Source organism: Schistocerca serialis, chromosome 6 (assembly GCF_023864345.2).
Source record: "Schistocerca serialis cubense isolate TAMUIC-IGC-003099 chromosome 6, iqSchSeri2.2, whole genome shotgun sequence".
Classification (NCBI taxonomy): Eukaryota; Metazoa; Arthropoda; class Insecta; order Orthoptera; family Acrididae; genus Schistocerca; species Schistocerca serialis.
Genome location: NC_064643.1, coordinates 47,694,118 through 47,706,915, shown reverse-complemented (window position 1 = coordinate 47,706,915; position 12,798 = coordinate 47,694,118). Strand labels below are relative to the sequence as shown.

The window sequence follows — 12,798 nt, the reverse complement described above, 5'->3', positions numbered from 1 at the left end:
CTTACGATAGCAGCAATTTGCCATATGTCTTCTTTGCCACAGCTGTTGTAGTGAGATGTTCATGAGCTACCATTATCCCAAGCTGCATTCTTAGGCAACTCGATACATAGATTGTGAAGAAATTGTGTTTACATACAACAAGCTTCGAAGCAATAATTTAGACCTGTGCACACGGTCTAGCTCTTTCAGAGCATCTGCATGCGTTCTTTGGATACATATTATTTATTTCTCTCTAGTCTTATTTTTAATCTGTAATAGTATTGAGTGTTTTAAGTTATTGGTCATGTTAAATACATGGAAATTGTACACAACTTTTGCATAAGTAATCCTTTAAAACGCTATGTGAATTAAATATCTATTAAAATTTAAATGTGCTGTTAGCATTAGCTTGTGCATTTAGGCAAAACATTCATGAACAGAAAATTGAACACACAGCTTAATTTTCAAGTGTACATGTTCACTGATAGTAGAAGTAGTGACTCCTTAAAGATGATTATGAATTTGAACTGTTCTGTATTCCTGCAGAGTTTGCTAAAAACCTTGTAACCTGTTTCAGATGTGCACTTCTGGCTCTGTAGCATATTGGGGCTATTTTTGTGGAGGTCTTTGTTAACATTGATATTGTGTTCATTGTCAACATCAAGTTTTATTTGCAGTCTCGTCTTTATCAATTAAATGTACTTTAAAGAACAGGAGAGCTTCCTCGATGTAAATTCACAGCACACAATGTCACTTGGATGTTGTAGCTTTGATGCACAGTTGTATAGAATGGACAAGAGGGACTGAAACATCTGCTAAAAATGGAGGAATACAAAATTGTCTTATTCAAGAAAGAATGTTACTGCACAGGTCTGCCAGCAAGTACAATGAAACTTTATGCGGCTGTAGCTGGTCATTATTTTGAATTGGCTGCAGTTCTCGCTTCCCAGACATCAGAGCATGTTGCTGCCCAGAGTATTGTTATCAGCTGACTTAAACCCCTGCGTCAGTCACTCGTGGGCTAATGCAGTACTGTACTCGGTGCCTTCCTTTTTTTATCACCTAAATGAAACACTAATTTTATTGATACATTTGTCACTGAGCTCTACGAGCTTGCTCAAAGATCTATTTACTTGGCCACAGTTTACTCCAGAACAAATGTAACGGATAAACATCAGTGTTTTGCATCAAAATTGGTCTACAATGTACATTGACTTTTAGTACAGTTCTGTTATTTTTTTATCGAGCCACTATTAAGTTGTTAGTGCCTTTCGTTTTATAATGGAGCTGTTTTGTTATGTACTTGCAGATTTTGATTTTCAAGTTGCAGAGCTGTAAATATAATTTGAACTATGGTGTATTACACTGTCCAGTCACATTAACATGACCGCCGTCTATGTGTCACAGCTCTCAGTGGACGAGTGTGGTTGAAAGAACACTCTGACAAGTTCACCATACTCTCCCCACCACCAAATTCCCCAGATTTAAACTGATCGAGAATCTGCGGGACCACCTCCGTTGGGCTGCTTGTGCCATGGACCCCGAACCGAGAAACCCACATCTGGCCACGCCACTGGACTCGGAAGGGCTCCACATCCCTGTCGTTACCTTCCAGAACCTGCTGACTTTCTTTCTTATTATGTGACAAGGTTGTTATCGAAAACTGTGATATAATGTGGAAGACTGAATATCTTATACTGAAATCTTTATTATTATTATTATTATTATTATCAAACTGGCTTAGATTTGCAGGTCCATATGCACTTGACCTATGTGGTTCCTCATCTCTCGAAATGAACACAGCAACAATAAAATTGTAAATGAGCAAGAAAGAACTTTGCAACGTAGATACCCTGCATTATGACAGCTGTACTAAATGAACCAATCCCTTTACCATCCCACTGTGGGTCTGGGGGTAACAATAGGCCAGAGGTATTCCTGCCTGTCATAACAGGTGACTAAAAGGAGTTTTCACACATTTTGGACTTATGTAATGGTCCCCTGTAGGGTTTGACCTCCATTCTTCAAGATTTTCCCGAAGAGCGAGCCAATTGGGGAAGGGCACCTTATATGGTGCATCGTGTCCACCATGCATTGAGATCTTAAGCCCACTTTCTTGTCGCCACATTTCAGTCCCGCTCAGTCTCTATCTGTTGGGTGAGGACACCTTCCTGGGTACGTTTTCCACCATGCACTATGCCGTGTCACTTTCTGCGTCGACAATGACCATGGACTTTTTGCACCTGACAACCAGCATGGTAGCCAGTCTGTTGTGGTGGGGCTGCCATGTACCGTGTTGGTTGTAGCCCCCTGACCACACGGGGATCACTCTGCTGATGCCTGCGCCATTAACTCCTCACGTATGCCAAAGGGTAGATGCCCATCCCCCTAGGGCATCGGGACTCCCAGCAATGGCCATCCTGCCAGGTGGCCTTTGCTGTGGCTGGGTGGCGCCCATGGGGAGGGCCTTGGTTGGAGTGGGTGGCATCATGGTGGATGACATGCGATGAAGTGTAGTACATCATCTCCTGCTGGTGGTGAAATACCAGCAGTCTCTAAGCGTTTACTGGCTCAAGTCAGTGCACAGAAGTACGACCCCAAATCGTTCTCCTCCCTGGCCTCACCATGGGAGGAAATTCAGGCTAAGGATGGCAGCGGCTCTTATTCACCCTGGTACCTTGTATATCCGAGAGCTGATTGGGAATCTTTCATGACAAGGATGCCACAGTTTTTTTGTTGAGCATTTGGAGGACAAGTTTGGGGAGGTGGAGGGCTTGTCCAAAATGAGATCTGGGTCAGTCTCAATTAAAACAGCATCCTCTGCCCAGTCATGGGCATTACTTGCTTGTGACAAGCTGGGGGATGTTTTTTAACCATCACCCCCCATAAGAGCTTAAATCTGGTTCAGGGTATCATATTTCACAGGGACCTTCTTTTGCAGTTTGACGATGATCTGTGCGCCAATTTAGAGCAGCGAGGTGTACATTTCGTTTGGCATGTCTCCCGGGGTCTGAAGGATAATCAGGTTGCCCAAGGTGCCTTCATCTTGGCCCTCGAGGGTGATACATTATCTGAGGTCAAGGTGATGGTCTACAGCTGTGGTGTAAAACCCTATATCCCTCCCCCAATGCAGTGCTTTAAATGTTGGAAGTACAGTCATATGCCTTCCTGCTGTACTTCCAGCATCACATGTCGAGATTGCAGATGCCCATCACATCCCAATGCTCCATTTGCCCCGCCTCTCATCTGTGGAAACTGTGAAGAGCACCATTTGCTTTGTCCACCAGATTGCAGGATTCTCCAGAAAGAGAGGAGAGTCATGGAGTACAAGACCTTGGACCGACTGAACCTACACTGAGGCTAAGAGGAAATTTGCACTCTTACATCCTGTACATAGTCTTACACTGCCGCTACAACAGTTCTAGCCCCATCAGCTCAACCAACCCCAGTCAGCTCTCAGAGCCAGAAGACTTCACCTGCCCCCTTGATGATGGGGGCACTTCCCTCCCTGTTGCTCCTGCATCACCTACTTCAGGAGCAACACCCCTAACCTCACCCCCCCCCCCCTCCCCCCCCCAAACATCGGGGACGTCCGTCCCAACTTCTAAGTCGGAGAAGCATACAGCTTCTTCGGCTGCTCTTGCTAGGAAGGGGTCTCTCGAGTCACTCCCTTCCCAGGTTTCTGCTAGTGGGAAAGATGACACCCGCCAGTGGCTTAAGAGCCCAAAAGCAGCTGGTCGCAGGGCTTCTCGCTCATCCTCAGTCTCGGAGACTGCATCAGTGAAGTCCTCCCAGTCAGGGAAACCCAAGGAACAGTGAGAGAAATCCAAAAGGAGGTCCCCAAGACTAAAGGAATTGAGGTGGAACCCACACTACCGCTAGCTCCAAGTTCTGCATCTGTGAATGAGGTGGAGATACTGGCGTCCACTGAGGACCTAGATCTCGCCAGACCCTCAGACAAAATGGATATAGACTGCTCAGGCAAAAAGTCGGTGGCAGCAGGTGACCCTAAGGCGTAAACTGCGTCATTGAAGGTTCCATGCGATCCCAGTCTCACGATGACATCATCCTCCAGTGGAGATGCAGAGGTTTTTTCCACCACCTGGCTGAGCCACGGCAACTGTTCAGCTTTACACTGGCTTTCTGCTTTGCTCTCCAGGAAACCTGGTTCCTGGCAGTGCGGACCCCTGCACTCCACCGCTATAAGTGATACTACAGGAACTCTAGTGACTGTAATCGAGTGTCAGGTGGAGTTTTCGTTTATGTCCTAAACTCAGTCTGTAGTGAAACTGTGCTCCTGCAAACCCCTCTTGAAGCTGTGGCTGTCAGAATGAGGAGGATGCAGGAAATAATTTTGTGCAACATATATCTTCCTCCAGATGGTATAGTATCCCTGAATGTATTAACTGCACTGATTGATAAACTCCCTAAACCTTTCCTACTTTTGCGAGATTTTAAAGCCCAAAAGCCCTTGTGGGGTGGCACTGTGTTTACTGACCGAGGCAGAGGTGTCGAAACTTGACTGTCTCGGTTTGACCTCTGCCTCTTAAATACTAAGGCCGCCACACATTTCAGTGTGGCTCGAGGTACTTACTCGGCCATTGATTTAGCAATTTGCAGCCCAGTACCTCACCCGTCTATCCACTGGAAAGCACTTGGCGACCTGTGTGGATGTGACCACTTCCCCATCTTCCTGTCACCGCCCAGGCACCAGGCCCACGGACGCCTGCCCAGATGAGCTTCAAACAAGGTTGACTGGGAAACTTTCACCTCTGCTGTCACCGTTGAATTCCCCCCCCCCCCCCCCCCTCAGCCCCCCCACCCACCCCCCTCCCACGGGAAAATTGATGTGATGGTTGAGCAGGTGACTACAACAATTGTTCCTGTGGCAGAAAACAAGATCTCTCGCTCTTTAGGGTTCCGCCGGTGAAAGACAGTCCCTTGGTGGTTGCCAGAAGTCGCTGAAGTGGGGACCAGACCCCAACAGGTATTCCTGATGTTAACATAAATGGCGTGTTATCTACCGACGCAAATGCTATTGCCGAGCACTTTGCTGAGCACTATGCTCAAGCCTCTGCGTCGTAGAATTATCCCCCCCCCCCCCGCCCTGCCCCCCCCCCCTCCCCACCCCACCCCACCCCACCCAGCCTTTCGCACTCTCAAACGGCGGCTGGAAGGGAAAGTCTTCTTGTTTACTACACACCACAGTGAATCCTATAACGCCCCATTTACAGAGTGAGAATTCCTCACTGCCCTTGCACATTGCCCAGACACAGCTCCTGGACCAGATCGGATCCACAGTTAGATGATTATACATCTCTCATCTGATAACAAGCGATATCTCCTCGTCATCTTGAACCGTATCTGGTGCGATGGCATCTTTCCATCGCAGTGGCGGGAGGGCACAATCATCCTGGTGCTCAAACCTGGTAAAAACCCACTTGATGTGGATAACTATTGGCCCTTCAGCCTCACCAACGTTCTTTATAAGCTGCTGGAACATATGGTGTGTCGGCAGTTGGGTTGGGTCCTGGAGTCACGTGGCCTACAGGCTCCATGTCAGGGCGGCTTCCGACAGGTTCGCTCTACCACTGATAATCTTGTGTCCCTAGAGTCTGCCATCTGAACAGCCTTTTCCAGACACCAACACCTCGTTGCTGTCTTTTCTGATTTATGAAAAGCATATGACACACCCTGGCGCGACATCATATCCGTGCCACGTTGTATGAGTGGGGTCTCCGCGGCCCCACTTCCGATTTTTATCCAAAATTTCCTGTCGCTTCATACTTTCCATGTCTTAAGTTTGTGACTCCCATAGTTCTCCCCAGATCCAGGAGAGTGGGGTCCCTCAGGGCTCTGAATTGAGTGTCTCTCTATTTTTAGTGGCCATTAATGGTCTAGCAGCTGCTTTAGGGCCGTCCATCTCACCTTTTCTGTATGCAGACGACTTCTGCATCTCATACTGCTCCACCATTACTGGTGTTGCTGAGCGGCGCCACAGGGAGCCATCCACAAGGCGCAGTCATGGGCTCTAGGCAACAGTTTACAGTTTTCGGCCGCACCTGGGGTGCAGATCGATCTACACTGCTGCTGCTCTACAGAGCCCTTGTCCAATCCCAAATTGACTATGGGAGTGTGGTTTATGATTCGGCAGTGCCCTCAGCGTTACATTGATTTGACCCTGTGCACCACTGTGGTGTTAGACTAGCGACAGGAGCTTTTAGGAAGAGCCCAGTGACCACCATACTGGTGGAGGCTGGGGTCCCTCCATTGCAGATCAGACGTACACAACTGCTTGCCAGTTATGCAGCACACATTCGTAGTTCTCCTCAGCATCCGAATTGCCATTTCCTTTCCCTGCCTGCGGCAGTCCATCTCCTGCATCGGCGGCCCAGGTCAGGGCTGATTGCAGTTCGCGTGTGGTCCCTTCTCTGCGAACTTGCGATCTGTTCACGTACACCTCAATTGTGAACGCCTTGGCTGCAGCTTTGTCTGGACCTTTCACGTGGCCCTAACGACTCCGTTAACCCTGTGGCTCCCCGCTGTCACTTCCTCTCGATTCTTGACGTGTTCCGGGTCTCTCAAGTGTTTTACACAGACGGCTCGATGGCTGATGGTCTTGTTGGCTTTGCCTACGCTCATGGCTGCCATATTGAACGGAATTCCATACCCAATGGTTGCAGTGTATTCACTGCAGAGCTGGTGGCCATTTCTCATGCACTTCACTATCTCCGTTCATGCCCTAGGTAGTCTTTTCTTTTGTGTACTGACTCCTTGAGCAGCCTGAAAACTATCGACAAGTGCTATCATTATCATCCTTTGGTAGCGTCCATCCAGGCATCCATCTATGCCCTGGAACAGTCCAGTCGTTCAGTGGTGTTTGTCTGGACCCCTGGCCATGTCGGAATCCCAGGAAATGAACTTGCTGACAGGCTGGCCAAGCAGGCTACGTGGAATCCGCTTCTGGAGATCGGCATCCCCGCAACTGACCTTCGTTTGTTATTATTTTTCAGCTTTTGGAGACGGAATGCCAAAGTCTCAGTACGCACAACAAACTGCGAGCCATTAAGGGGACCCTAAATGTGTGGAAGTCCTCGATGAGGGCCTCTCACAGGGACTCTGTGGTTTTCTGCTGGCTCCACATTGGCCATGCCTGGGCGACCCATGGGTACCTCATGCGCCGTGAATACCCACCTCGGTGTTGGTGTGGCGCCCAGTTGACAGTGGCCCATATTCTTCTGCTCTGTCCTTCCTTGGCTGCCCTGCAACTTCCTCTTCGGTTGTCGGACTCATTATCATTGATTTTAGTAGACAATGCCTCATCGGCTGATTGGGTTGTACGTGTCATCCATGAGGATGGGTTTTATCATTTGATCTGAGTTTTAGCGCATATCCTTTGTCCCTCTGTGTCCTCCACCCTAGTGCTTTTAGGGTGAAGGTTTAATGTGTTGCAGGGTTGCTTGCTTTTCCTTTTTATTTTCATGATCGGCCAGCCATTGTAATCTGCTTCCTTGTTTTACTCTCTTCTGTTTCTTGCATCTCTGTTTTCTTGTTCTCTTTTGTTCCTTTTAGTGGTGGTCTTTCCTTTCTTTCTGTTTTGTGTTATATGTCTTGTCTGTTTTATTAGGAACAAGGGACCGATGACCTTGTAGTTTGGTCCCTTCCTCTCTCTTTTAAACCAACCAACCAGTACCTGTAACATTTCAGTCCGTAACAACAGAATTGGACGAAACAGTTTAATAGTCAAATTTGTGTAGAGCTGTAACAAGAGAAGTATTGATAGAAAACAGACAGAAGATACAACAGTGCACCTTTGGCTCAGTGTGCTCACTTTGACTCCAGAATAGGCCCTTTGTTTTTGCTAATTAAGTAGTTTTAAATTACTTTTGGAGGTAGGGTTTGCAGCATGCCGGGTCTCCTCTGTTAGCAGCGTAAAAGAGGTACAACCACGGCTGCTAAGTGCTTTTAGATGCAGTTAGCCCTCTGTTCTGCCACACCTAAGTTATATTTTAAGGATGGGACTTTTGAGAAGGCAGAACACTAAGGATCTCTTAGCCTGTCTAGCCAGTGGTGAAGGAACAGTTCAACAGGTCTTTATACTTCCTCCGGGACTGTGGGTGCTGTTCATGCCTTCAGCATTTTGACTATAACGAATTGGGGCTGGGACAGTTGTGGGATGGGCAGTCGCTGTCATCTGCCGAGACCTGGGGACCGCTTGCCTGTCCGCATCCACCTGCAGACCTGATTCTTTCTCCCACATTGTTCTGCTATTGTCAGTCCATCTGACATTTGTTGCATCTTTTGCCTTCGAAATTCTCTGTTACAAATCTCCCAAGTGCAAGCCATTTCCATTACTATTTCAGCCCTCAGTTGGGTTGGTTGCGGGTCAGATGTGGGTGATGTATCTCTTGCCACAAGTAGGCCCTGAGGGAGCCTTCATCTGCCATCTGAGCTACATAATGGCCTGACCCGTATAGTTTTATCACTCAAAAAATTATTCCTCGCCTCTGGCATCAGTATTGCTTTTAATGTACACATTTTCTCATTCCTGCACGCTTTCATAATTCTATCAAATTTCTGTCAGTGTGACGAACTCGGGACAAACTGCTCTTTACCGAGGAACTCATGACCTCACTGTTTAGTCTCTTAAATCACGGGCCGACCTATGTTTCTAACTGGTCTGCGTTGTAGAAGGGAGGAAATGGGACTCTTTCATTTCTGTTAATTGACAATTTATGCATTGTGAATTAATTGCTTGCAGCTTAGCTTTGACTAGTTTGCAGTATATGTGAAGAAACTTGACATTTTTGTGCAGGAATATGTCTGCCGAAAAAAGAGTGAGGCTTCTGGAGGCAGCTTACGATGGAGCTGTGGAAGAGCTGAAAGAACTGCTGTGTGTGGGGACGGACGTAGGGTTGAGGGACGAGCACGAGATGACTGCCCTGCACTGTGCGGTGGAAGGCGGAAGTGTGGAGGCGGTCAGAATTCTCCTTGACAGTGGGGCAGACGTGAATGCCAGGAACCAGGAGTGGGACACGCCGCTGCACATCGCTGCGTTCTTCGGCTACGTGGCCGTCGTGCGGCTGCTGCTGTCAGTGTCGGCGGACCCGAGTCCCAGCTGCCAGAAAGGGTGGACGCCACTGCACTGGGCAGCACAGGAGGGGCACGCCGAGGTGGTGGCCGCACTTTTAGGTGCAGGAGCAGACATGCGCATCAGGGACGTAGAGGGGAGGACGCCGCTGGACCTCGCCAGGCAGTACGGCAGATGGGAGCTGGTCACTATTCTCACATAAGGGCGTCAGTTTACTATGTGTGTGTGAGTAGCTATCAATTGCACTGATAACTAGAGACTGGATTATGGGTAATGTAAAAGGTGAAAATATATGTATAAATTGCTTAAAATATGCACGACAAATGTTGAAACGTACAAGATAAAGTAATAAAAAACATAGCAGTTACTGTGTGCAATATGTCTCAAAGTTGGACCTGTGCATTTCGATTGCAAGAAAGAGCGCTGGACACATGAAAAATTTGGACATTTAGAATGGTTGTTTCGTGACCTGTATACTTTGTGGTAGAGGTTTGGCAGTGTCGTGTTTGAGCTTAGTTTTTAAAAACTGCAAAAACAAGATGCACATCATGTTTCAATAGCTGCAAAACGATTGACATGCACAGGTCCACCTTTAAGATATATTGCACGCAGAGGAGCATGGATGAGGAATTTGCGATATTTTATTTTAGAAACAACATACAATAAGGAACTTTTTTGAAGAACATTAACATTTAAATAATATTATTGGACTAAAGAATCATTTACAAATTGTTTAAATTTTGCTGCTATTTTAAATATCAACAATCAGGTACAGCTCCAAAGGTTCAAAGCCTGGGCTATTTTATTCAATAACTGAACAGATTCATTCAGTGCCAAATCGTGAATTTCTAGCTTTTTAATACTCTCAGGCCTGAGTACTAATCACAACAGTCTTTTTTTTCTTAGATACTTCCTTGCATTGGCAAACTGCCACAGCATCTGCACTATAAATATACTATACTACTACTATCAAAGTCCTTTACTATCGCTTTGATGGCCTTGAAATGTTTATTGTGAAACAGCAGAGCTTCAACCCACATACCCCAACAATTTAACACTGGTTCAGGAGTTCAAGGGCAGATTTAGCAGTTTTTCTTTGTAGGTCTCGGTGTGAGCAAGTGCCTTAGGAAACACATTCTTTGTGTATGAAATCAGTTTATCCACATTCTCAAATGTGGATTGTATTTCCTCAGCAAGGTGATGTACAACATGAGCAAACACATGACATGCAAATTGGCTGGCATATACCCTCTGAGAAACAAGAAGCTGCTCCACAGACATGAAGAATTCCGATGACAAACCAGTATCAACAAGGACACTTCCCCAGTGGTGGGACTAACTTTTTGAAAGCATATGTACCATGATGTGTGTTAATATCCCAGCTATCACACCCTGCAGCCATTAAACACTTGTAGACCCTCATTTCCGAGTTATTGATGAAAAATACTTCAGAATTTTGCATGACGCTCAATACCTTTTTAACCTAGTACCCTCATATTACCTGGCTGTTTGGTGTAATGTATAAGATAAGGTCCTGACATGGGAAAGGTCATGGATTCGAATCTCGTCAAGTCCTTCAACCAGGTGGCAGGCGTGTCGATTCTGCCAGTGTGTTCTCTATCAGTAATAAGTCTGGTTGCCTCTCGCTTACCGATCGTGCTGTCATAAATCACAGTCATTCTGTGAGACATTGAAACGAGATTGAGCTCAAGTCAGCCCGTCCAGATTGTTCTAATATTGTAAACACAGAGCAAAAATATTCATAGTCACTAGGTTTTAGTTAACCCTTTGACTGCTGAGGACATGTTAACTTGTCATGCCTCGCCGTTCCCCTGGTGCGGCCTTGGGTCTTCCCTACAGCGCTAAGGACTTGTTTACGCATCCTGCGCCACCGGCCTTCCCACCGCTAGGGACTAGTTCAGGCTCGCTGAGTCACAGCTACCTGAGCCCTGCGGACGTGTATACACACAGAGCTGTCTTTCCACCCTGCTCTTCTTGTAGCTTTTCAGTGGTCTGACTGTGTAGTTCGAGAGTGTATATGTTTGTTGCTGTGTTCACTCTTTGCAGAATTTCGCTTAGATTCCTGTATTTTCGTCAGTTTTCTTGTTTTCTATGTGAGAAATGTCACCTCACAGTGGTTGCACAGATAAAGAAATCCTGGATATGCTCACTAAGAGCGACAGTGAGTGTGAATTATCTGGTGTTACTAACAGTGATGAGTCTTCAACAGAATCTCAAAGCTGTAGTCCTCAGACCGAGAATTACAGTCAGCAGTTCCTCTGAATCCAAGGAATCAGAAAGTGACATGAAACGGTTTGGAAAAGAGCGCACTTAAGCGAAACATTTGACTGGAAAGAAACCAATTTCCAGCCGTTAAACCATTACTTCTGTGACTCGAGTTCAGGACACAAACGTCAGTTAGATACTGACCCAAACATTCTTTCATTTCTTGTGATATTTATGTCTCAAGAACTGTTGAAATTTATTGCAGACAAAACAAATTCTTTTTTACGTTTACACCAGGGAAAATACTACAGAATCTGTGAATTCTCGACTGTCAAAGTGGAAGGACACTGGATTTGAGGAAATGTATTGTTTTGTTGCTGTTTGCCTTCCAATGGCGCAAGTTAAAATTAAGTGATTACTGGTCCAGAGATACACTTTTGCACACACCAGTTTTCAGCAAAATTATGTCCCAAGACCGTTTTTGTCTACTTCTGAGACAGTTGCACTTCAGTGATAACTCTGCGAGTACTGGAAGCAACAGTCTATTTAAAATTAGGACGATTGTTGACAAAGTTCTTAAGATGTTTCATAATTCATTTCGCCCACATCACAAGCTTTGTATAAATGAAAGTCTCTTGCAGTTAAAGGGACAATTATCCTTTAAGCAAGTTACTCCAACCAAGCGAAGTAGTTTCGGAATGATGAAATTTGGATTGTGTAACTGTCAGAGTGGGTATATTTTAAATTTTATTGTATATACAGATGCAACAACAGAAATTTGGTTCTACAGTTTGGGACAAAGTGGCGACGAAGTGGCAACTCTTATGGAACCATATTTGGAACAGGTTCATATTCTATATGTCAATAACTGGTACTCCAGCCTGGACCTGTTCCTCTGGCTTCACAACCACGGAACAGCCGCATGTGGCACTGTTCATAAGAACAGGCGCAACATGCTAAAACTGCAGAAGAAATTAAAATGAGGAGAAACTGAGTTTAGGTCCACTGACTAGATCCTTGCTATCAACTGGTGTGATACGAGAGAGGTGTACATGTTGACCACAACTCACGCAACACAAATGGTTGAAACAGAGAAGACTGACTGAAATATTGGCGAAAAAATAAAGAAACCGCAATGTGTTGTAGGGTACAATTAAAGTATGGGTGCAGTTATCCGTTGTGACATGTTGCTGAGCTCAGTGGGACCTGTGCGTAAGACTGTGAAATGGTATAAGAAATATGTTTTTCACATTCTGGATTTGCGCATTCTAAATGTTCATGCTCTCCACCAGTCGGTAACAGGGCGAAAAATGGCACTCGCACAGTTTCACCTTTCTCTCGTAAGGGAGATTGTAGAAAAATATGCTATAGAATGGAGAAAAGCTGGTAGGAGAAGGTGCTACAATGACGAGAATATTCTGCGATTCACAGGGAGACATTTTCTGGCTGTTATCATGAGTGAACATCTGCAGAAAAGTACACTAATGTGCAGTTGCGTGGTT

At 45.9% G+C, this 12,798-nt stretch overlaps 1 protein-coding gene across 6 annotated transcripts in view; it reads left to right on the top strand.

The window, feature by feature from the left end:
• Window positions 1-12,798, top strand: part of LOC126483784 (ankyrin repeat domain-containing protein 1-like) — a 116,276-nt gene that overhangs the window by 22,927 nt on the left and 80,551 nt on the right. For 5 of the 6 annotated variants that reach the window (XR_007587778.1, XR_007587775.1, XR_007587776.1 and 2 more), the window contains exon 2: window positions 8,795-9,295. Coding sequence is in view for 1 of the 6 variants with exons in the window: in XM_050106943.1 (XP_049962900.1) it covers window positions 8,795-9,272 (478 nt within the window). In the remaining 5 variants the exon portion in view is untranslated. Of the gene's footprint in view, window positions 1-8,794; window positions 9,701-12,798 lie in introns of those variants that run through there. The other variant, XM_050106943.1, reaches the window with a different exon arrangement.